At 44.1% G+C, this 26107-nt stretch overlaps 1 protein-coding gene across 1 annotated transcript; it reads left to right on the top strand.

Moving 5' to 3' along the window:
- On the top strand, positions 1-26107 carry LOC121698609 (histidine ammonia-lyase-like). The gene is made up of 15 exons (XM_042080855.1): positions 1-33; positions 185-310; positions 5737-5876; positions 6557-6604; positions 7605-7752; positions 9265-9360; positions 9677-9729; positions 12219-12299; positions 12646-12711; positions 17971-18136; positions 18282-18416; positions 18716-18824; positions 19121-19190; positions 25545-25599; positions 25985-26107. The coding sequence occupies exons 2-15, from the start codon at positions 220-222 to the stop codon at positions 25987-25989; spliced, it is 1263 nt and encodes a 420-aa protein (XP_041936789.1). The 5' UTR covers positions 1-33; positions 185-219; the 3' UTR covers positions 25990-26107.

The raw sequence follows: 26107 nt of genomic DNA, 5'->3' as shown, positions 1-26107 counted from the left end.
TTCAAGATAACTTGATCCGCTCTCACAGTGCTGGTAATTCATTCATTTCTAGCCTACAATATGTCATGAATATTGCTGCAAGCATTATGCTGTGTGTGTTTTGCATTATGCTGTGTGTGTTTGCATTATGCTGTATGTGTTTGCATTTGGGCATCTGCTCATAGTTGTGTGTGTGTGTCTACAGGTGTTGGTGCCCCTCTGACTCCTGAAAGGACTCGCATGCTTCTCGCTCTCAGAATCAACGTACTGGCCAAAGGCTACAGTGGCGTTTCCATGGAAACTCTTCAGGGCATTGTAGCTGCCTTCAATGGTGAGTTAAAGCAAGGAGTCTATGGAGTCAGAACAACGCCATAAAGATGGAGTCAAACTGTTGCAAATCAGCATGCACACATACTGTATTATGTATGCTGTCAAACGATTAAAAATTTTAATCACGATTAATCGCTGAATTCCTATAGTTAATCACGATTAATCACATATTTTATCAATTCTATTATTTTGCATTTCTGAACTTTCCAGGAGTCCATATTAACAATAAAGCAATTATTGTGTATCTTGATTGGGATTCAAATGAAAGCAAAGCAAGTTACTTTATTAACTGAACTTTAAGACGTAAGTCTATTTGATTATTTCAAATCAAATTTCAAAAGATGTGCAGCAGACCTGAGGCAACACAATATTTTTCAGAAATTGAGCTGATATAAACTGAAATAAATGCTACTGCAGAAGTGCGTGCACAACATGTAGGCCTACACACATTATAAAGGGCATAACAAACAGAAAATATTATATTCATACTATATTCATTATCTTTGAGTTCAGTTGAAAATAAGGAACTTTTGGACATGAGTGCATTGCCATTTTATAGGCCTACAGTCTATGGTGCACTGTCACTTGCCACACACATCAGCGCCAAAGTTTTTAACAGGCAAACACTGGATGAACAATGGATTTTATGGAGCGGCGTCGACCAAATATAACTGAATCATGATTTACACGGCGGCAAAGTGCGATGCTGGTGTGCGGAGTTGTATTGAAAAGAATGAAATCTAATGTAAATGAATGTCGAAAGCAGAGTGCATCGCAAATAGTAGCAGCCAAAGAGGAATGTTGATAACAGAACAAGTGACGGTGAAAGACTCTTTGGCGGCACACATTTAATGCGTCAGCCTAGGCTTCTACTCTTTGGCCGGCTCGTAAGCCCAAACAAGTGTGTGCAGCATGCCTTTACGTAGCCTACTAACGGCGCATCATCATAAAGATACATTTAATCTGCATCACGCCCCATTTTAGAGGAAAACATGATTCCAATGGGAAAGACAGCTAATAATCACACGTTGACGTTACATCTATTTTTAATTCACAGGACATTCAATCATTTTACTAACACGGCAGTTATGAAGAATTATGTTTATGTAACTTACTCATGTCAAAATTATGTACATTACCAACCTAATTCGTTTGCAATACCCCATGTTGAGAACAAATTTAGCATGTACACTTACCATAATATCCCATGCAAAACGGTTAGCTTGCTAGCTAGCTAACTGTGGAACTTCAGTATAACATAGCCAATTATCTCACCTACTGTAGTTGTAGGAAATAGGCTACGTTCATATTACAAGTGATAGAATGAATGTGTGACTTATGTTTAGTTGATGTTATGACATGTAAAGTTAAGCTTGCTGAACATAGTTATAGCAGAGACTTTCTAATGTGGAGACACAGCACTCAAAAAATACTCCATAGAAATGCATGGGGCTAGTTTGTCACGCCAATATGGCCGTTGTCTACACATATCCCACCCCTTCCTGGGCAAAACGTCGACATGTGAATACATTGAGCCAATCATATGGTGTGTTGTGAAGACATCGTGCCAATGATGTGTTGTGATCTCGCCGCTGGAGCAAGATTGGTGTCGTGAAGCCTTGCGCATGCGCATTTCTGCCGAAATGGATGCCCGACGAGTGCCCAAAAAGCGTTGTCAAATGGCAGCTGAGTGGAGGGACTTGCCTAAAAGGACTTTGGTTATAGTCAGCCACGGGCAGTTTGACTGTGCCTATCGATACATTCGTGACACTCCTGTAAACTAGAAAGAGCAAACCATAGGAACATGGTCACATTTATCCCATAAACACACAGATAACTCTTACAGCAACATTATTTTGTGCCTTTTATTCACGTTTGTATATTATATATAAGTATATATACTTTTTTGATCCTGTGAGGGAAATTTGGTCTCTGCATTTAACCCAATCGGTGAATTAGTGAAACACAAACAGCACACAGTGAACACACAGTGAGGTGAAGCACACACTAATCCCGGCGCAGTGAGCTGCCTGCTTCAACGGCGGCACTCGGGGAGCAGTGAGGGGTTAGGTGCCTTGCTCAAGGGCACTTCAGCCGCAGCCCACTGGTCGGGGCTCGAACCGGCAACCCTCCGGTTACAAGTCCAGAGTGCTAACCAGTAGGCCACGGCTGCCCCTTGTTTCAAGATGTAGTAAGTATAAGCCCTTTTCGCTCCCCACTTGTATGCAGCATAGGGTTCCATTATCCAAACAGCTCCCTTTCCCCTAAAAGGGGGCGTGTACGTGCAGCACCGTCTAGCTAGATCCAGTGTGGTGTTGTAGTTGTTCTAACGTTACTAGTTGTTGCAACAGCATGTGAAAAAACTACAAAGTTTGTTTAACCAAAAAGAATGTTAATCTCGCCCTAAAAAAATTGACGCCGTTAAAATAGGTTTACGTTAAAGCCGTTAATAACGCGTTTAACTGACAGCACTAGTATTAACACAAATGCGTTTCATAAAATGTATCTCTTCATGTATACATGATATGATATGAAGCTATATATATATGTGTGTGTGTGTGTTTGTGTGTGTGTGTGCCAGAGGTGGAAAAAGTACGAAAATATTGTACTCAAGTAAAAGTACCAATACCTTGATGAAATATTACTCAAGTACAAGTTAAAATACCGATCTGAAAATGTACTTAAGTAAAAGTAAAAAGTAGTTAATTTAAAATGTACTTTAAGTAAAAGTTACTTAGTTACTTTTTTTATGGGGGGGGGGGTACCAGAACAACCAGTTTTACCAGAGACTTTGTAATGAGGAGATACAGCACTCAAAACATACTCCATAGTAATGCATGGGGTTAGTCAGTTGTATACAAAATATCACAACCCTTCCGCAGCAAAACGTTGACATGTGAATACATTGAGCCAATCATGTGGTGTGTTGTAAAATACATTGAGTGCCATCGTGCCAATCATCTGTTGTGATCTCGCTGCTGGAGCAAGATTGGTGTCGTGAAGCCTTACGCACACGCATTTCTGCCGAAATAGATGCACGATAAGTGCCCAAAAAGTTTTGCAATATGGCTGCCGAGTGGAGTGGAGGTACTTGCCTGAAAAGGACTTTGGTCCTAGCTCGAGTTGCTGCAGCCAGCAGCTAAGGCAGCCATGTTCATGCTCCTAGTGTGTAGCGCTGTAGCTGCAGCAACTCGAGCTAGGTAAAACCGATTGTTTCAGTTTTGTTCATACCGACAGTACTCGGTGACGTTGAGAAATGGAGATCTATGTGAAAAATCACCAGAGTTCTCCTTTAAGTTTGAGCAGTAGTTGATTTTCAAAGTTAGTTGCACTCATCCTTGCGTCGCGTTGCAATGAACAGTAATCCAGCACTGAAAAACTGAAAAGCCCCTCACAGGCAGCTGAGGCAGGCAGGCTAATGTTGAGTTGCAGAGAGTTTTTTTATATTTGGAAATGAGCAGAAGGTTCAGCAGATTAAAGGGCGTCGAACTAGGGGGGAGAGTGGGAAGTATAGGGCCCCAATGGAGGAGAGGGCCCTTGAAAAGTGGAATACAGGGGGTACAACATTTTCACCAGGCATTAATAACTCAGGTAATCCACACATAAAAAATCCAAACAACTCCATAAGTAGTCATGTGTAATGAAGTGGAATAACACAGGGAAAAAGTATTGAACAAGCTAAGAAAAAGCACTAAGGCAAGGAAAGGAAAGGAACGAGCTGGAATCTGTAAGTAGTTAGAGTAGTTATCCTTTCTATCTGTGCAAATTAATATAAGCTTGGTTAGCAGCCTACATATTGATAGGCTATAAAAAGGTTTTTCATTACCAAGGTGTCACACAAGAAACATTTCATGATGGATAAAAGCAAAAAGCTCTCCCAAGACCTTTGCAACCTTATTGTTGCAAAACATATCAATGAAACTGGTTACAGATGCATTTCAAAACTTCAGAATCTTCAGTAAGCAGCATGGGAGCCATTATCTGCAAGTGGAAGAAACATCACTGCATCATCAACTGGCCACGCAATATTTCTGACCAGGGAGTCAGAAGGATAGTCAATTCCAAGAGCCAAGGACCACTCGGAGAAAGCTCCAGAAAGACTTGAAGGCAGCCAATTCAATTAAATTCAATTAAACAGTTCTGGAAGTAACTAAAGATCAGGATTCACAAGAGGGACCCCTGGAATCTGTTTAGAACAATGGACCAAAATCACACCTGATACTGTGACTAATACCTTTTGTCATACAGGAAATGTCTTGAAGCTGTCTAAAGGCTTTTCCACAAAGTATTGAAGAAATTTCAGTAGGCACGTTCAATACTTTTTTCCTGTGTCATTCCAATTTAATACACATAACTCTTATGTTTTGGATTTTTTATATGTGTGTTAATATAATGTGTGGTGAAAATTTCGAATAGACTCACTGGAAGTTTAAGTTAATTACTGAAAATATATATGACTATATGTCCACCATATATTTATTTTACCTGAATATTTTAACTTCCAAATTAAATGTCAAAATGAATGTCAGACGAAATTTAAAGTTTGACTGACTGGATTTTGTATACAAAACAGTGAAAACTGTCTAAGGTCACTCTCACTCTCCCTTGCTAAAGAGCTAAATGGTTTAGTCCGCCTTCACGATTCATAAGGTAGTCTATCTTTTGTTTATTTAGTTGAGCATTGCTAGTAGTGGACCGCTAATTGTTGTGCTGCTGGTGCAATGTCTTTCTCCAAGAAAGCCAAGTCAGGTTATTAAAAAGAGAGACATCAAAATGAGGGGAAACAACTGCTAATAAACTTCTTTCCAAAGAAAGGTGAGCACAAACGTCAAAACACGAAATCCCATGGTGTTTGCTTGAATATCTCCGCTATCATTAGTGCTAAAACGAACTGAGACAACCCATTGAAATAGCGGAAAATACACTTTCATAGGTTAGGCTACACATGTAATCTGATGCATTTCGTGATCCAGCTCCATCTCCCATCACTTTCAGAAAGAATGCATGGCGCCAGCTTGATTCATGTCCTGTTGTAGGCTACATGCTGATCATTATCACTAGGCTAGTGGTTTAGGGCGGGATTACTTTTCTCTCCCTTTCTGTTTTCGTTAGTCTTAACTTTTTTTGTTTACTCAAGTAACGGATGGGACTTTTGATGTAGCGAAGTACAATACTTCGCTCAAAATGTAATCAAGTAAAATTTAAAATACCGATTTTATAAACTACTTAAAAAATACAAAATACACAGAAAAACTACTCAATACAGTAACGTGAGTAAATGTATTTCGTTACTTTCCACCTCTGGTGTGTGCGTGCGTGCGTGTGCGTGCGTGCATGTGTGTGTGTGTGTGTGCGTGTGTGCATGTGTGCGATGTGTGCGTGCGTGCGTGTGTGTATGTGCGTGCGTGCGTGTGTGTGTGTGTGTAGCGTCGTGCCTGTCCTGGGTACCTGAGAAGGGTACAGTGGGGGCGTGTGGGGATCTGGCTCCTCTTGCCCACCTCACGCTGGGGCTGATGGGAGAAGGACTCATGTGGTCTCCACAGAGCGGCTGGGCCGACGCCAAAGCTGTGGGTACCCCTCACCCTCCATCCCTCTCTCTCTCTCTCCCTCACCCTCCATCCCTCTCTCTCTCTTTCCCTCACACTCTATCCCTCTCTCTCTCTTTCCCTCACACTCCATCCCTCTCTCTCTCTCTTTCCCTCACACTCTATCCCTCTCTCTCTCTTTCCCTCACACTCCATCCCTCTTTCTCTCTCTCCCTCACCCTCCATCCCTCTCTCTCTCTCTCCCTCACACTCTATCCCTCTCTCTCTCTTTCCCTCACACTCCATCCCTCTCTCTCTCTCTCTTTCCCTCACACTCCATCCCTCACTCTCTCTTTCCCTCCCTCCATTCCTCACTCTCTCTCTTTCCCTCCATCCCTCACTCTCTCTTTCCCTCCCTCCATCTCTCACTCTTCTCACAAACTAACGAGCACATGCACTCCTACGGGCACAGTAGAGCATCTCAGCATTGTGAAATTAAGCATAAATAAATCATGGGATATGATATGATATAGCTATGTGCAGTATCCATAGTAACAACATCATGTCAAGCTATGTGCAGTATCCATAGTAACAACAACATGTCATAGCTATGTGCAGTATACCAAATAAAACTACTAACAGATGCGTACCCACCCATAGTAACAACACCATGTCAAGCTATGTACAGTATCCATAGTAACAACACCATGTCATCCCTGCAGGTTCTGCAAGGCCATGGCCTAACTCCAATCAAGCTAAAGCCAAAAGAGGTACTGAGATCAATTTTCATTGACACCAGCAATGCTTTCTTCTTTGCTCCATATTACACCTTTTCACTAAATTCATTAAAAGTGAGATGGTAGATTGTCGAGTAGCGATAGGTCAATTATGTTGATAAACAGAAAGACTGTCAAACAAGCCACACAGAAAACAGGCTATGTTTACACCATTTCAGTTAAATATGATCCAATTCAGTTAAATATGACCCAGTTCAGTTAAATATGACCCAATTCGGTCAGTTAAATATGATCCAATTCAGTTAAATATGATCCAATTCGGTCAGTTAAATATGATCTAATTCAGTTAAATATGACCCAATTCGGTCAGTAAAATATGACCCATTTCAGTAAAATATGACCCAATTCTGTTAAATATGACCCAATGTAATATGACCTACTGTAATATGTGGCACAATTCTGATGTCCAGGCTGGATGTGTAAACAGGGAAAAAAGAACATTGATTCCTATTTCCAGATCGGTTTCAGGCTTCATTCATATGTGGAAATAAATCAGATATGAATCGGATATGTGCCAATGCGACTGCAATCTAATTAGGCAGATGGGATATTCCGTGTCATAAAATGCCCACAATCTTTTACGTTTTTGCATATTACATTATATACGATGTTGCTTTCAGTTTCACATGAACACATGACTGGCAGAACGCTGTAATTCAAATGAAAACAGAGTTGGAAAAGCTGCAATAAAAGTGGACTCTCCACTTTCTTCTGTTGATAGCCTATTTTGCGAAATTAACCATCAACCAAATCAAAGTTAGGGTTAGGGTTAGGGTTAGGATTATGACAGTGTCATGTCACTCTTATGTAGATACCTTCAAGCTTTTGCATGGGGTCAGTCAAACCTCCCCTTGTTCTGTGTCTTTTGCATTGGGTCAGTCAAACCTCCCCTTGTTCTGTGTCTTTTGCATGGGGTCAGTCAAACCTCCCCTTGTTCTGCGTCTCCGGTTCCTTGTGTCTCCTGGTTCTTTAGGGTATAGCTCTGATCAACGGGACTCAGATGATCTCATCTCTGGGTTCGGAGGCGTTGGAGAGAGCACAGGCCATCGCACGTCAAGCTGACATTGTGGCTGCCCTCACCCTGGAGTCGCTCAAAGGGACCAACAAAGCCTATGACAAGGGTACTGCCTGCCTGTGCATCTGTACTGTATGCCCATTTTTATTCAGATGTTTGTGTGTCTACATCAGGGGTGGGCAAACTTTTTGGCTCAAGGGCCACGTTGGGTTTTGAAAATTGGCCGGGCGGGTCGCACAACAACCCCCCTCCCCCTCCCCCCCCCCACACACACACGACACACGCATAAAAAAATACATTTTTATAGCCTATAATTTAGTATGAAAAGTATTTGTTTTAAAATATGAATTGCTTAAAAATAATGCTAATTTTATGCTGTTTAACAAATGTATAAATTGTGCACTGTCGCTTTAAGACAGTCGCTTTAATTCACGTTTATTTCTCAATGATCTTCTGCCTGCTCCGCTATAGCTAGTGCTGTACCTACGGCTGGGCCCTCTCACAGTTTTTAAATGGTCAGTAGTGGGAACTACTGTTGCCTTCATGATTTCCTTTTAAAAGTTTCTTATAAGAAGGAGATACCAATTATCAACAATCACAAGCCAGCTGGAACCTGCGGATCTCTCTCCCTCTCGTGAGTGCAGACGCGTTCCCAATTAAATGGATTGCATAATGTTCACGTTAGATCTGCTGCAAAGGAGATAACTAAGAGTTAACTTAGTTTAACATGTTATCTCTATTTAACATGATGTTTTGACATTGACATTTTAAACGTTATCTAAGGAGAGTGAAAAGCAGTTTGCAGTAAAGCTAACCAACGTCGTCTCTTTCGCAGGAAAAAAAATAGCGAGCAGCCTGATAACCAAATGAAAGTGCTCGGCGGGCCGGATCCGGCCCGTGGGCCGCAGTTTGCCCACCTCTGGTCTTCATGCTATCAGTGTGTCTTCTGTCCTCCATGGGGAATTGACTTTCTTGCTGAGCACGTTGTGTGTACATGTGTGTGTGTTGATGTGTGTGTGTGTGTGTGTGTACTGTGTGTACATGTGTGTGTGTGTGTACATGTGTGTGTGTGTGTACATGTGTGTGTGTGTGTGTGTGTGTGTGTGTGTGTGTGTGTACTGTGTGTACGTGTGTGTGTGTGTGTGTACATGTGTGTGTGTTGATGTGTGTGTGTGTGTACATGTGTGTGTGTTGATGTGTGTGTGTGTGTGTGTGTGTACTGTGTGTACATGTGTGTACATGTGTATGTGTGTGTACTGTGTGTACATGTGTGTGTGTGTGTGTACATGTGTGTGTGTGTGTGTGTGTGTGTGTATGTGTGTGTGTGTACTGTGTGTACGTGTGTGTGTGTGTGTGTGTGTACATAGTGTGTGTGTTGATGTGTGCGTGTGTGTACTGTGTGTACATGTGTGTGTGTACTGTGTGTACATGTGTGTGTGTGTGTGTACTGTGTGTACATGTGTGTGTGTGTGTGTACATGTGTGTGTGTGTGTGTGTGTGTGTGTGTGTGTATGTGTGTGTGTGTATGTGTGTGTGTGTACTGTGTGTACTGTGTGTACGCGTGTGTGTGTGTGTGTGTGTACATAGTGTGTGTAACATGTTCCCTGTTCATTCTCAGATCTCCACGCTGCGAAGCCTCAGCCCGGTCAGATGGAGGTGGCCTTCCGTATGCGTTCTGTACTGCCCTCCGCCCTTCACCCTTCTGAGATCACAGGTGAGTCTCTCTCTCGCTCTCTCTCACACACACACACACACAGATGCCCTTCACCCTTCTGAGATCACAGGTGAGTCTCTCTCTCGCTCTCTCTCACACACACACACACACACACAGATGCCCTTCACCCTTCTGAGATCACAGGTGAGTCTCTCTCTCTCTCTCTATCTCTCTCTTTCTCACACACACACACACACACACACACATGAACACAATGCAAATATGAATGGAATGATTAAGACATCTGTGTGTGCTGTATGAGGATATATGTATAACATCTATTCCACAGTATGTCTATTCTATATGTGTCCTGCAGGGGGCGCATATGATCAGGTTCAGGATGCTTACACATTACGCTGCTGTCCTCAGGTGAGAACACACATTTAACACACACACAGGGCTCATACACACACACACACACACTCACACACACACACACACACACACACACAGGGCTCATACACACACATACGCACTCACACACACACAGGGCTCACACACACACATACGCACACACACACACACACACACACACACACACACACACACACACATACGCACTCACACACACACACACACACACATACACACACAGGGCTCATACACACACACACACAGGGCTCACACACACACACACACAGGGCTCATACACACACACAGGGCTTACACACACACACACACACAGGGCTCATACACACACACAGGGCTCACACACACACACACAGGGCTCACACACACACACACACACACACACACACACACACACACACACAGGGCTCATACACACACACAGGGCTCACACACACACACATACGCATACGCACTCACACACACACACACACACACACAGGGCTCATACACACACACACAGGGCTCACACACACACACACACACACACACACACAGGGCTCATACACACACACACACACACACACACACACACAGGGCTCATACACATCTCATACACACACACACACACACACACACACACACACAGGGCTCATACACACACACACACACAGGGCTCATACACACACACACACACACACACACACAGGGCTCATACACATCTCATACACACACACACACACACACACAGGGCTCATACACACACATACACACACACACACACAGGGCTCATACACACACACACACATACACACACACACACACACACACACATACACACACAGGGCTCATACACACACACACACATACACACACACACACACACACACAGGGCTCACACACACACATACACACACACACACAGGGCTCACACACACACACACACACACACACACACACATACATACACACATACACACACACACACACAGGGCTCATACATATCTCATACACACACACCTCTTATCCTAACCCCTCCTTCACACACACACACACACACACACACACACACACACCTCTTATCCTAACCCCTCCTTCACACACACACACACACACACACACACACACACCTCTTATCCTAACCCCTCCTTCACACACACACACACACACACACACACACCTCTTATCCTAACCCCTCCTTCACACACACACACACACACACACACACACCTCTTTTCCTAACCCCTCCTTCTAATTCATTTTGTGAAGGAAATAAGGAAGGAACGATAGGAGATAGGAGAGACAGATATGAGAAATTAAACATCCTGGTCACTCACGCATCACTTTTAAGAGACGTCAACTACTGATGATGCAGCGCATCACCCTTAGGCTAGAATAAACAGACACACAAATTGCAGAGAATGTGAGCTTATACTAAAGCCTAAAAATATCATATGAACATGGACTCTTCCCACTTATTGACAGTGATAATGAGGTAATGATGTTCTCGAGACATAAATGAATACTTATTATACAATGCGTGAACAAAACAGGCATGAACTTTTTTTTTTTTAGTTTGCATGGTACTGTAGTTCATAATAATTCCAGCATATAAAGGTCTTTTCTTGGTCTATCTATTAGTTTATTGTCGCAAATAAATCCCTATGAACTTGTTTGAAACCGAAAGTTGCCAGACGTGGGAGGGAACTTTTAACCTTGGCAGCCTGGACCAATGATCATACAATTACGACTGAAAGGATACTCTTGTGTTTCCTCGCATATCAGTCCTTCCACCTCATAGATGTTAGAAAGCTAGATACAGTATTGGGTTCCAGAACGTGCGAAAATAGCGCCGCCATCTTGGTGGGGGCAACAATAACTGGAGGCCAATGGAGGAGCATGTGACTCTGACTGGAAATCATGTGTCTCTGATTGCCGGCAAGTGTTGCCCATAGACAGTAAGGTGTTTGCCCCCAAGTGTTGCCCATAGACAGTAAGGTGTTTGCCCCCAAGTGTTGCCCATAGACAGTAAGGTGTTTGCCCCCAAGTGTTGCCCATAGACAGGAAGGTGTTTGCCCCCAGCAATATGGCGGCCGCGTTCACAGCGTAGCCTATGCCACCTAATAGAACTCGCCGGACAATGCGGCATCCAGCTTTCTGATCTCTATTCTCCTCCTCTCTCCTGTCTTGCCTCCTCTGGTTGCAATTAGATGAATTGAGACGTCCTCGCAATGACGTCGAGCTTTGAATAATTTCCGGGGCACGAGCTGGAGGACCAAGGAGAGAGGCCGTATGCACATAGAGCTTTGAGATGAACCCACAAACACACACACACTCACTCACTCACTCTCTAACACACACACTCAAAACACACACACTACTGTTGTCTCGGTACATCTCTCACAGGTGCATGGGATTGCAAATGACACCATTGCCTTCACTCACTCTCTAACACACACACAAACACAAAACACACTCACCCTACTGTTGTCTCGGTACATCTCTCACAGGTGCATGGGATTGCAAATGACACCATTGCCTTCGTGAAGAAGATCCTGACCACTGAGCTCAACAGTGCTACAGACAACCCGGTATGCCCACTCATGTCCTCATCAATGTGCCCCATGTGCTCCCATTACAGCCTGCATTACACCATGTGGTCCCATTACAGCCTGCACTACACCATGTGGTCCCATTACAGCCTGCATTACACCATGTGGTCCCATTACAGCCACACTTTATCAACTACACCTACACATGTTTACTAAAGGATATCAAATTAAATAATAAGGTTAAAGTTCTCATTGGTACTAATGTTTATATGTTGTGTTCCAATTCTTGCTCAAACTGAACATGATATGAGAGCTCTGGCATCTCTTACAGCTGATAAACTCTGGCATCTCTTACATGATATGAGAGCTCTGGCATCTCTTACAGCTGGTGTTTGCTGAGAGAGGAATTACTATCTCTGGAGGAAACTTTCATGGAGAATACCCAGCGAAGGTGCACAGACATGAAAACACACACACACACACACACACACACACACACACACACACCTCTATGGATTGTATTTCTAGATAAGGTGAAAATATCACAGAGGGACAATTTTTGGCCAAGCATAAAAATATCAGAAATGTTGGTAACACCAAAATATACCAACATTTCTGATATTTTTATGCTTTGCCAAAAATTGCCCTTCTGTGATATTTTAACTACACACAATTCAGTATTTATTAAGCATTTCAGGATTAGACGTTATAATCCCTTGTGCCAAAATCCAAGGTAAAAACACATTCAGAAGTCCCTACTCAAATTAACTTAAAAAAGCACGCTAACCACAAATCTGCCAACCAATGGTCACAAACACAAGACAAATGGCCCATCCAACAGCAGTATATAGTATGCGGCATGTCTTTGGGATTATCAAGTGGGCACCCTCATTCACCGATGTTTCGTTAAGTTAGGCCCACGACACTAGCCTGGCCTCGGCCTGCCTACGTACTTCCGCTCGAAGTCTTTTCCCTACTATCACAAACAAGGACTTGAAACGAGGTTATTAGGATGCAGACGCTCAAGGCGTTACTTTACTTAACAAAACAAAAGGCCACAGTGGGCAAACACGACAAAAGGTAACTTCTTCTCACAGAGCTTCACGCTGAATCCACAAATAATAATCGACAACACACACAGAGAGTCCAGGGTTTAAATAGGAACTTAATTAGGATTGGAAACAGGTGGGCACTGAACAAGGCGGGACACTAATGTAGGCAAACTAAGATTCTGGGGAGGATGAACGGATTGGATCTGCATATGCTGGTTGGGCAGGAAGCCGGACTGGAGTAGCTGCAGGGACTGGAGCTGGAACAGAGGGCTGGGATAGCGTGGATGTGACACCTACAGTACTTCGTCTGGAATAGGTTGATTCGCCCTCGTTTACTTCGGTAGTTGGGCAGCCGACCAACCAGCGAACAGAGGGTGTCCCTGAGAGCGATTACGTTACCCAGGCATGGTGTTTCAATTACTACGTCCCCGCCCCTGAAGCAGACCGCTTGGAATATATCAACGTAGGGAGCGAAAATGAAATCTTTAATCATATGTGAATAAAAGGCGCAAATAAGGTTGGTGAGTTATTTTAGCTCTTTCTTGTTTAGCCTATTAACAGGAGTGTCACGAACGAAGTCACAGTCGAGTAGGATGTTATATCGTCAGCTAAACTTTAGTCATAGATTTTGTCACTTGAAATAGGCTACGAACGTACCCGAGTCAAACTTTAGTTTAGTAGCCTAGGCTACATGGTCTCGTCAAAATCATTATTTTTCAAACACTAAGAAGGCTTGACATAACATGAAACTTTGATCGAAGCATCATCAGTGTCTCTACATATGAACTCGAGCATTGAGAACATTGTTCGTTTACACGTAGTTTACTAAAAAAGATTTTGGACAACTCCTTGCAAGATGGCAAGATGGCAGCGAGCAGAAAAAACAAGTGAGTTGTTCAAAACCTCTCTTTTAGTAAACTCTGTGTACACCAACAATGTTCTCAATGCTCGAGTTCATGTATAGAGACACTGATGATACTTCGATCAAAGTTTCATGTTGTGTCGAGCCTTCGTAGTGTTTGAAAAATAGCGATTTTGACGCAATTGTATCAAAAAAGTAGTGGTCCTATAGGATTCCCATTCAAAAGGTCATTTCACCCGAAAACGACAAGGCATACAAGGTTAAAATTGGCGCTTTGGACGTACTTATGCATTTATATGAAAGTTTGACTTGGGTACATTCACAAAACACTATATGATGCATTTTGGCGAGAGTTATGCAGATGAAACGTGTGACTGTTCGCTGATAAGATGCAGATGAAACGTGTGACTGTTTGCTGATCAGATGCAGATGTTCATGTGTGAGTGTTTGCTGATCAGATGCAGATGAAACGTGTGACTGTTTGCTGATCAGATGCAGATGTTCATGTGTGAGTGTTTGCTGATCAGATGCAGATGAAACGTGTGACTGTTTGCTGATAAGATGCAGATGAAACGTGTGACTGTTTGCTGATCAGATGCAGATGTTCACGTGTGAGTGTTTGCTGATCAGATGCAGATGAAACGTGTGACTGTTTGCTGATCAGATGCAGATGAAACGTGTGACTGTTTGCTGATCAGATGCAGATGAAACGTGTGACTGTTTGCTGATCAGATGCAGATGAAACGTGTGAGTGTTTGCTGATAAGATGCAGCTTGCTTGTTATGGGCGTGATGCAGACAAACTTCTCTGTATGACGAAACGCCGGTTGTTAGTGATTGGTTCAAAGCGGTTCAAAGGAACTCCAATGATTTTAAACCTCAAACTGTGCCCTCCCACCCGGAAATAAACGTATGCCTATGGATCTAAGCCAGATTCTCTGCGAAGTCAGAGAGTCTGGTTTCCAGGCTACCACGACACCTCATGAAGGCTTAACAGTGAAACCAGCGTCCTGGAGACACTCCCCTCCATGCTGCCACCATATTACCACACTGAAATATCCAATACCCAAAATACTCTTAACCTGCCTACCCAGTAAACAAAATAAAGTCCTGGCGACGTCCCCTAAAGGTCCCTGGCGAACGTCACCTCCTCGACATTGTGTAGGGTTCCCTTTACGTCCTGCGGACCTCTGTTCGGGAGGTCTAAAAGACGTCCACGAGACTTTGAGAGGACGTCCTGTAATGGTCACCGTGACGTTATGCGCGCAACGTTTATATTTCTGCAATGGTAAAAAAAAAAAAACATTAAGCGCAATTTGGTATGGTATTACATCCTGTAAATCTCAGCGTTGCTAGGAGAGAGGTAGACGGAACATGAACACGCACTAATGACTTGATCTACAACTACGCAATCAACTTTACTCACCTCATATATTCACACATGTATGAAATCACGTCCTCCGAATGCATTACACTGATGTTGAGTAGACATGGACATTTATACCGGGCTAGGATGTGCTGCTTTCACATCTACGGTGTCATTTTCTTAATAAACTAATACGACGTTTTAATGGGCATATCCCGTAGCATATTGTTCAAAACATCATCAGAGTAGGCCTAGGCTAGCCTAAGATAAATTGTTCAAACCATATTGTTTCAAAATATTAAAAACTAATAATAGCTAAAAATACTAAATGAATCGCAATGCATGCTGGGAAGCAAAACTCAACATGAAATAAAGTACATGAAACATAACTAGAATGCATTACGTTATATCCACTCGTTTTCTTGGACCTGCTGTGATCAAACAGGGACAGCCTATAAATGTAAGCCTATCTTCCTGGAACATTGCAGATAAAGAAAAATGTATTGTTTTCTCTAGGCTATGAATGCTCTTCATAGACAACTTTAAGATGAAATAAATAGATTCTGATGTTTCTATTCTATATCATTGTTTTATTAATAAACAGTAAGGCTCTGGTGAGGCAGAGAGCTTCTGCTCCTCGTTAGAAATCTCATCGGATATGTGCACTCTTTGCTGTTTCCACAAGGAGCTGCTGTAACATTGGGGACAGCTAGGCCTATGCGTGACACTTTTAAACATGAGCATGCGTCAAATAAATTACAATGATATTTAAACAAGTCATGAAGAAGCAGTATCCTTAATTCTTCTGCAATGTAGAGCTAGATCGTTTTGCTTTACAAATTAAGTAGTCACTTCTGTTTCTAGACAACCCTAAACAAATGCTACGTGGTCTGTTTTTAACATTTCTCTAGTTTTATTGCATCGTATTCAGCTCCAAAAGCCGGTTCAGTCCCAATCGGCCGTGTGTGTGTTTCTGAAAATAAAACAGATAATAAGTATGTGACTACGTTAAATAAACCACTGCCTATTTAGAGCATGTTACATGCATCACGTAATGACAGTTATCTGAAGAAAAGCGCATTGTAGGCTAAGCTAGAAGCTAAGAACAGCGACTTTGCTAACGTTACACCAAGCATCACATCAGCTAACATTTTGATAAAATCCCTTCCCTAGTTTGTAACGTTATACATTAACGTGTCTGCATGAATTATGTAGCACATATACTTTTGAGTTTAACGTTAACCCTTTTCCCAGTTTATGAAGTTGTGCGTCTATGCAAAGTAGACATATGGTTCTACTTTGCTCATAGACGCACAACTTCATAAACTGTATGATATGTTGCCTTAGACTACGGTAGGCTAATGCAGCTACTGCTAGAGACTAGATAGATAGATAGGCTTAGTCATCCCCAGACGTGTAACGTGAAGTCGTGCATGGATGTGATGTCTCCGTCCTGCAGGCGGTAGCCAGAGCGCTCTCAACTCCGCTGCCATGTGTGAATACAAACGTCCCCCCCCATGTCCCCGGTATAACGTTATTGTCGGGTCCTTAGGAGGTATTTGAAATTACCAAATGCAAATGTCATCCGAGGGACCTGACGGTGACGTCCCCAGAAAGTCCTGCACCGGACATCACGCAATAACCAAACGATAACTTGCTCCGGACATCAATAAGGTCACCGGAACGTCCGCTAGAGAACATGACGTTCGGGACCAATCGGGGACGTCGTGAATGTCGGCATGAGGTCCGGGGGACGTCCCGTGTTTGTCGGGTAGGCATGGCCTAGGTTGGCTAGGTTGGTCCGTCCCGTTGATGTGGACTGAACCATAACCCTAAAAACCCTAACCAACCACCATCGAGCTAAGCACGGTCCGTCACAAACACAAAACGAATGAGCCAGTTAGCTTACCTAAGCTTGCACCCCAGGAAGGGTAACTTCTCCTTACCCACAACCATTCGCTTGCTCGTTCTGCTGCCAAGGACATGTTACTAACCACCTGCCTTAGACTTCGTCCACAAATGCCCAATTCAGACAGCAAGCCAATAGCAGATCTGGCCACAAACCCTTGTGCACCGATTTCAATAGGCCTTAATCGTGCACTCCAACCTCACTTGGCTGCCTCCTCTGCTATTTCAGTGTATTTCGCTCTCTTCAGCTCATTGGCCTCTTCCACTATGTCTTCCCAAGGTAGGAAAAATGTCAATAACTAGATGTACCGCAGAGCGGTACAAAATATGACCGCCACCCAGTCCAGCACATTTTTTCCACAAAAATAAGTCACATTTGTCAAATTCTGTCTATCATTTCTCTCTACAAAAGGTAAACATGTCTTTTCTGATTTATTGGCTAATCTCTCTCTCTCTCTCATACACACACACACACACACACACACACACACACACACACACACACACACACACACACACGCAGGCCCTGGATTACCTGGCTATAGGTGTGCATGAGTTGGCCTGCATCAGTGAGCGCCGCATTGAGAGACTGTGCAACCCCTCCCTCAGTGAGCTGCCTGCATTCCTGGTTAACGAGGGCGGCCTCAACTCTGGATTCATGATCGCGCACTGTACCGCCGCAGCTCTAGGTGTGTGTGTGTGTGTGTGTGTTTGTGTGAGTGTGTATGTGAAGATACAATACAACCTGTAAATATGTGAAGCGTGTGTTACTGACATACTGGTGTGTGTGTGTGTGTGTGTCCGTGTGTGTGTGTGTGTGTGTGTGTGTTTCAGTGTCCGAGAATAAGGGGCTGTGTCACCCCGCCTCAGTGGACTCTCTGTCCACCAGTGCGGCTACTGAGGACCACGTCTCCATGGGGGGGTGGGCCGCACGCAAGGCCCTCAGGGTGGTGGAGCACGTGGAGCAGGGTAAGACCCCCCTGGACAGAGAGAGAGAGAGAGACAGAGGCAGAGAGAGAGACAGAGAGAGAGAGAGAGAGAAAAGTCGCCATAATCTTTAGTCTTCTCAGTGATGTTTATTTTGATCATGTGTTTACCATCACAACCAGTGTATGACAATGCTGCTACATTCTGTCTCAGTGTTGGCCATTGAGCTGTTACCATCACAACCAGTGTATGACAATGCTGCTACATTCTGTCTCAGTGTTGGCCATTGAGCTGTTACCATCACAACCAGTGTATGACAATGCTGCTACATTCTGTCTCAGTGTTGGCCATTGAGCTGTTAGCTGCCTGCCAGGCCCTGGAGTTCCGCCTCCCTCTGAAGACCACACCCCCCTTGGAGGAGGTGCGCAAGCTGGTCCGCTCTGTGGTCAGGTAAGAGAGAACACAACAGCACCTTTAAGAGTAAAAGGGTCACTTTAAAGTGTAACTCTGTGGTCAGGTAAGAGAGAACACAACAGGACCTTTAAGAGTAAAAGGGTCACTTTAAAGTGTAACTCTGTGGTCAGGTAAGAGAGAACACAATGACCTTTAAGAGTAAAATGGTCACTTTAAAGTGTAACTCTGTATGAACATAGCTCTGTGGTCAGGTAAGAGAGAACACAACCTCAAAGAGTAGCTGAACTCTGTAGGAGCAACAGAGCCACTAAAGAGATCTGTTTTCCCATCAGGCCTTGGGACAAGGATCGTGCCATGAGCCCTGACATCGAGGCCGCACACAAGCTGCTGCTGGAGGAAAAGGTGAGCAGTCTCTCTCTCTCTCACCCTAAACTCACGCAGACCTCCACTGTCAGCCGCACTACTCTATGGAGCAATGTAGATCAGCCACTCTACTCTATGGAGCAATGCAGATCAGCCACACTACTCTATGGAGCAATGCAGATCACTACTCTATGGAGCAATGTAGATCAGCCACACTACTCTATGGAGCAATGCAGATCACTACTCTATGGAGCAATGCAGATCAGCCACACTACTCTATGGAGCAATGCAGATCACTACTCTATGGAGCAATGCAGATCAGCCACACTACTCTATGGAGCAATGCAGATCAGCCACTCTACTCTATGGAGCAATGCAGATCACTACTCTATGGAGCAATGCAGATCAGCCACACTACTCTATGGAGCAATGCAGATCAGCCACTCTACTCTATGGAGCAATGCAGATCAGCCACACTACTCTATGGAGCAATGCAGATCACTACTCTATGGAGCAATGCAGATCAGCCACACTACTCTATGGAGCAATGCAGATCAGCCACTCTACTCTATGGAGCAATGCAGATCAGCCACACTACTCTATGGAGCAATGCAGATCAGCCACACTACTCTATGGAGCAATGCACACTACTCTATGGAGCAATGTAGATCACTACTCTATGGAGCAATGCAGATCAGCCGCACTACTCTATGGAGCAATGCAGATCACTACTCTATGGAGCAATGCAGATCAGCCACACTACTCTATGGAGCAATGCAGATCAGCTACTCTATGGAGCAATGCAGATCACTACTCTATGGAGCAATGCAGATCAGCCACACTACTCTATGGAGCAATGCACACTACTCTATGGAGCAATGCAGATCACTACTCTATGGAGCAATGCAGATCACTACTCTATGGAGCAATGCAGATCACTACTCTATGGAGCAATGCAGATCAGCCACACTACTCTATGGAGCAATGCAGATCACTACTCTATGGAGCAATGTAGATCAGCCGCACTACTCTATGGAGCAATGTAGATCAGCCACACTACTCTATGGAGCAATGCAGATCACTACTCTATGGAGCAATGCACACTACTCTATGGAGCAATGCAGATCAGCCACACTACTCTATGGAGCAATGCAGATCACTACTCTATGGAGCAATGCAGATCACTACTCTATGGAGCAATGCACACTACTCTATGGAGCAATGTAGATCAGCCACACTACTCTATGGAGCAATGCAGATCAGCCACACTACTCTATGGAGCAATGCAGATCACTACTCTATGGAGCAATGCAGATCAGCCGCAGATCAGCCGCACTACTCTATGTAGATCAGCCACACTACTCTATGGAGCAATGCACACTACTCTATGGAGCAATGTAGATCAGCCACACTACTCTATGGAGCAATGTAGATCACTACTCTATGGAGCAATGTAGATCAGCCACACTACTCTATGTAGATCAGCCGCACTACTCTATGTAGATCAGCCACACTACTCTATGTAGATCAGCCACACTACTCTATGGAGCAATGTAGATCACTACTCTATGGAGCAATGTAGATCAGCCACACTACTCTATGTAGATCAGCCGCACTACTCTATGTAGATCAGCCACACTACTCTATGGAGCAATGCAGATCAGCTACTCTATGGAGCAATGCAGATCAGCTACTCTATGGAGCAATGCACACTACTCTATGGAGCAATGCAGATCAGCCACACTACTCTATGGAGCAATGCAGATCACTACTCTATGGAGCAATGCAGATCAGCTACTCTATGGAGCAATGCACACTACTCTATGGAGCAATGCAGATCAGCCACACTACTCTACTCTATGGAGCAATGCACACTACTCTATGGAGCAATGCAGATCACTACTCTATGGAGCAATGTAGATCAGCCACACTACTCTATGGAGCAATGCAGATCAGCCGCACTACTCTATGGAGCAATGCAGATCACTACTCTATGGAGCAATGCACACTACTCTATGGAGCAATGCAGATCACTACTCTATGGAGCAATGCAGATCAGCCGCACTACTCTATGGAGCAATGCAGATCAGCCACACTACTCTATGGAGCAATGCAGATCAGCCACACTACTCTATGGAGCAATGCAGATCACTACTCTATGGAGCAATGCAGATCACTACTCTATGGAGCAATGCAGATCACTACTCTATGGAGCAATGCAGATCAGCCACACTACTCTATGGAGCAATGCAGATCAGCCGCACTACTCTATGGAGCAATGCAGATCACTACTCTATGGAGCAATGCAGATCACTACTCTATGGAGCAATGCAGATCAGCCACACTACTCTATGGAGCAATGCAGATCACTACTCTATGGAGCAATGCACACTACTCTATGGAGCAATGCAGATCAGCCACACTACTCTATGGAGCAATGCAGATCACTACTCTATGGAGCAATGCACACTACTCTATGGAGCAATGCAGATCACTACTCTATGGAGCAATGCACACTACTCTATGGAGCAATGCAGATCAGCCACACTACTCTATGGAGCAATGCAGATCACTACTCTATGGAGCAATGCACACTACTCTATGGAGCAATGCACACTACTCTATGGAGCAATGCAGATCAGCCGCACTACTCTATGGAGCAATGCAGATCAGCCACACTACTCTATGGAGCAATGCAGATCACTACTCTATGGAGCAATGCACACTACTCTATGGAGCAATGCAGATCAGCCACACTACTCTATGGAGCAATGCAGATCACTACTCTATGGAGCAATGTAGATCAGCCACACTACTCTATGGAGCAATGTAGATCACTACTCTATGGAGCAATGCAGATCAGCCGCACTACTCTATGGAGCAATGCAGATCACTACTCTATGGAGCAATGCAGATCACTACTCTATGGAGCAATGTAGATCACTACTCTATGGAGCAATGCAGATCAGCTACTCTATGGAGCAATGCAGATCAGCCACACTACTCTATGGAGCAATGTAGATCACTACTCTATGGAGCAATGTAGATCAGCCACACTACTCTATGGAGCAATGCAGATCAGCTACTCTATGGAGCAATGCAGATCACTACTCTATGGAGCAATGCAGATCAGCTACTCTATGGAGCAATGCAGATCAGCCACACTACTCTATGCAGATCAGCCGCACTACTCTATGGAGCAATGCAGATCACTACTCTATGGAGCAATGTAGATCAGCCACACTACTCTATGGAGCAATGTAGATCACTACTCTATGGAGCAATGTAGATCAGCCACACTACTCTATGGAGCAATGTAGATCACTACTCTATGGAGCAATGTAGATCAGCCACACTACTCTATGGAGCAATGTAGATCACTACTCTATGGAGCAATGTAGATCAGCCACACTACTCTATGGAGCAATGTAGATCACTACTCTATGGAGCAATGTAGATCAGCCACACTACTCTATGGAGCAATGCAGATCACTACTCTATGGAGCAATGCACACTACTCTATGGAGCAATGCAGATCAGCCGCACTACTCTATGGAGCAATGTAGATCACTACTCTATGGAGCAATGTAGATCAGCCACACTACTCTATGGAGCAATGTAGATCACTACTCTATGGAGCAATGTAGATCAGCCACACTACTCTATGGAGCAATGTAGATCACTACTCTATGGAGCAATGTAGATCAGCCACACTACTCTATGGAGCAATGTAGATCACTACTCTATGGAGCAATGCAGATCACTACTCTATGGAGCAATGCACACTACTCTATGGAGCAATGTAGATCACTACTCTATGGAGCAATGCAGATCAGCTACTCTATGGAGCAATGCAGATCAGCCACACTACTCTATGGAGCAATGCAGATCACTACTCTATGGAGCAATGTAGATCAGCTACTCTATGGAGCAATGCAGATCACTACTCTATGGAGCAATGCAGATCAGCCACACTACTCTATGGAGCAATGCAGATCAGCTACTCTATGGAGCAATGCAGATCACTACTCTATGGAGCAATGCAGATCAGCTACTCTATGGAGCAATGCAGATCACTACTCTATGGAGCAATGCAGCCGCACTACTCTATGGAGCAATGCAGATCAGCTACTCTATGGAGCAATGCAGATCACTACTCTATGGAGCAATGCAGATCAGCTACTCTATGGAGCAATGCAGATCACTACTCTATGGAGCAATGCAGCCGCACTACTCTATGGAGCAATGCAGATCACTACTCTATGGAGCAATGCAGATCAGCCACACTACTCTACTCTATGGAGCAATGCAGATCACTACTCTATGGAGCAATGCACACTACTCTATGGAGCAATGTAGATCAGCCACACTACTCTATGGAGCAATGCACACTACTCTATGGAGCAATGTAGATCACTACTCTATGGAGCAATGTACACTACTCTATGGAGCAATGTAGATCAGCCACACTACTCTATGGAGCAATGCACACTACTCTATGGAGCAATGTAGATCACTACTCTATGGAGCAATGTAGATCAGCCACACTACTCTATGGAGCAATGTAGATCTCGCCTTTACCTACTCAAGACTGGTTAGAAACAGAGTAGTTGTGGCGCGAGCGGCAGCGCCATCCCACATATCGGTCTCGGTGCCCATGGGGGTTCCATTCCAACTTCATTTCCCAGTCCCACCCCATCTCTCTCTCCCACTCGCTTCCTGTCTCTCTCCACTGTCCTATTGACATAAAGGCAAAAGTCCAAAAAATATACTTAAAAAAGAGTAGTTAGCAGGGTCAGACTGGGAACAAAATTCGGCCCTGGCAATTCCTCCCCCCCCCCCCCCCCCACACACACACACACACACACAAGCCCACCATACCAAAATTCCCCCCTGATTCCCCCCATAACAAACACACAGTATTATGCTGTAGCAACACTTCATAAACTGAACCCAAACATTTAGATTTGGACCTATAGCCTATAGGTTATTATAATCACAATAACACGGGGGTCCGGGGGTGTCTCTCCGGGATTTTTTTTTTTATTCTAGTTGCTAATCACACCATTTTAAAGTGATTTGAGAGGGACAGGATTCAGGGATAGGCTACTAAAGACAGGCTCATCTTCTGTCTGTCTCACGTCATGTTACCCCATGCATTAAACCACATGTCACTGCTTGACTAAATGAAAAATATAGGCTACTGAACATGGACATCGTAGTTGACAGAAATTACGTTTTGTGCCAACATGTTGTAGAAACACAACCACAGCCTTTATTTGGTGCAAATCTTCTTCTTTATAGTCCGCGATTCATTCACATTAGGCCTAACTGTAGGCTATCACCACAAGTGTATACTAAACGTTTTTGCCCAAGTTTGTGTGCCGTCATCACATTTTGCAAAATTAGGCTACCTTCGTTACTAACTGATACTTTTTACCTGCATCGACTCGCGATTGATTGTGCATCTATCTATCATGTAACACTCGGTGGAGAGACTTCCACTTTTCAAGTTTCACTTTCACTGTCGTTGTGAGCTAAAAGGCTACTATATGGGAAATATTTTGAAGTTCCTTTTGAGTCCAAAAATGAATTTTTTTTTTTTTTACCTGTGCTACACTTTTCCACTAAGTTGTGCGAAAATTGTAGGCTACCCGTAGATTTTTTTTATGTTGACAGACAAACCGCACTACAGTAGCCTACATGGTGCAGTAAATGGAAGCTCTTGGTAGCGCGTGCAACTAACGTCTATAAAAACAATATATTTATGGAATAAAACTAGACACCTCTGATTGCTGTTTACAGTTAAACTGCAATGATGTGAACACCAGCCAGCGGAGGGCACTTATATAGCCTAGGCTACCATGCATGGACTCGTAGCCTAGGCTATATTCCCCACAAACCTAGCGGCTGCTTGGACAAATCCACTTGAGGGGTGGGGCAGGGGGGCGCGATCGTAACACACACTGAACCTTTCATGAAGAGGCCAAAATGATTGACCTGTCACCCCCCAAGCCAAATGGATGCAACTGCATTTATAGGCTAGGCCTAGGCCTACATGACGGGCCGCAAAAAGGCTAAATAACTTCAAAAAAAAAAAAAAAAAGACATTCCCGGAGGTCACCAGCCCACATGTGGACCGGCCCACCGGGCATTTGCCCGGTTGTACAGATTACCAGTCCGAGCCTGGTAGTTAGAATCATCAGCGTGAGGTTTGCCATTCCTGAAACACCTGTACTACCTTCTCTCTACATCTCTAATAAATGAAGTGCCCCCTCTCTCTGTTATCTCACTTCCGTCTCTTTATCTAGTCTTGGCTCATGTCCTAGAAGCTCAGTGCCCTCTGAGCAGTACTAGGGGGCTAACTCTGTGCTTGACCTCTGACCTCTGCAGGTGTGGGAGGCGGTAAGGCCTTACATGGAGAAGTACGAGCAGATGGAACGCCAGCAGTGAGCTCTTAACCTGACCCTAGCCAGATGAATTTCGCTCCGCCTAGCTCCACTCATCCATCTGGAACCGATCCATTGAAGTGTTGCTTCAGAAGGCTGGGCCTAATCAAAAAATGCTTGCGTATGATTGAATAAGCCACTTGTCCGTCATCTATTGACGTGCTACTTCAACCACTCACATCGAAGCCAACCCGTGACGCTAATAACAGTCTCACAGTCGCTTCTACGCTATGTCACATCTATGAAACTCCCGCCCTGCGTCCTGATTGGCTGAACCATAAAGTCGGTTGCAGAAATCACTCTCAATGGAAGAGGTCCCAGATGGATGTGAGTGAAGCTAGGCAGAGCTAAGGGGAACGAAATTCATCTGGCTAGGGTCAGGTTAGTGAGCTCTGCCATCACCCATAATCCTTGGGTGTGATCACTCAATCATTATCCAGGAGGTGATCAGTCACGTCAATCATGGATTCATTTATAAAATGTTTTTTGTCAGTGGAATGATAACTG

This window comes from Alosa sapidissima, chromosome 23, assembly GCF_018492685.1.
Source record: "Alosa sapidissima isolate fAloSap1 chromosome 23, fAloSap1.pri, whole genome shotgun sequence".
Classification (NCBI taxonomy): domain Eukaryota; kingdom Metazoa; phylum Chordata; class Actinopteri; order Clupeiformes; family Clupeidae; genus Alosa; species Alosa sapidissima.
Note: the sequence above shows the minus strand (reverse complement) of the source record. Positions and strands in the feature narration are given on the sequence as shown.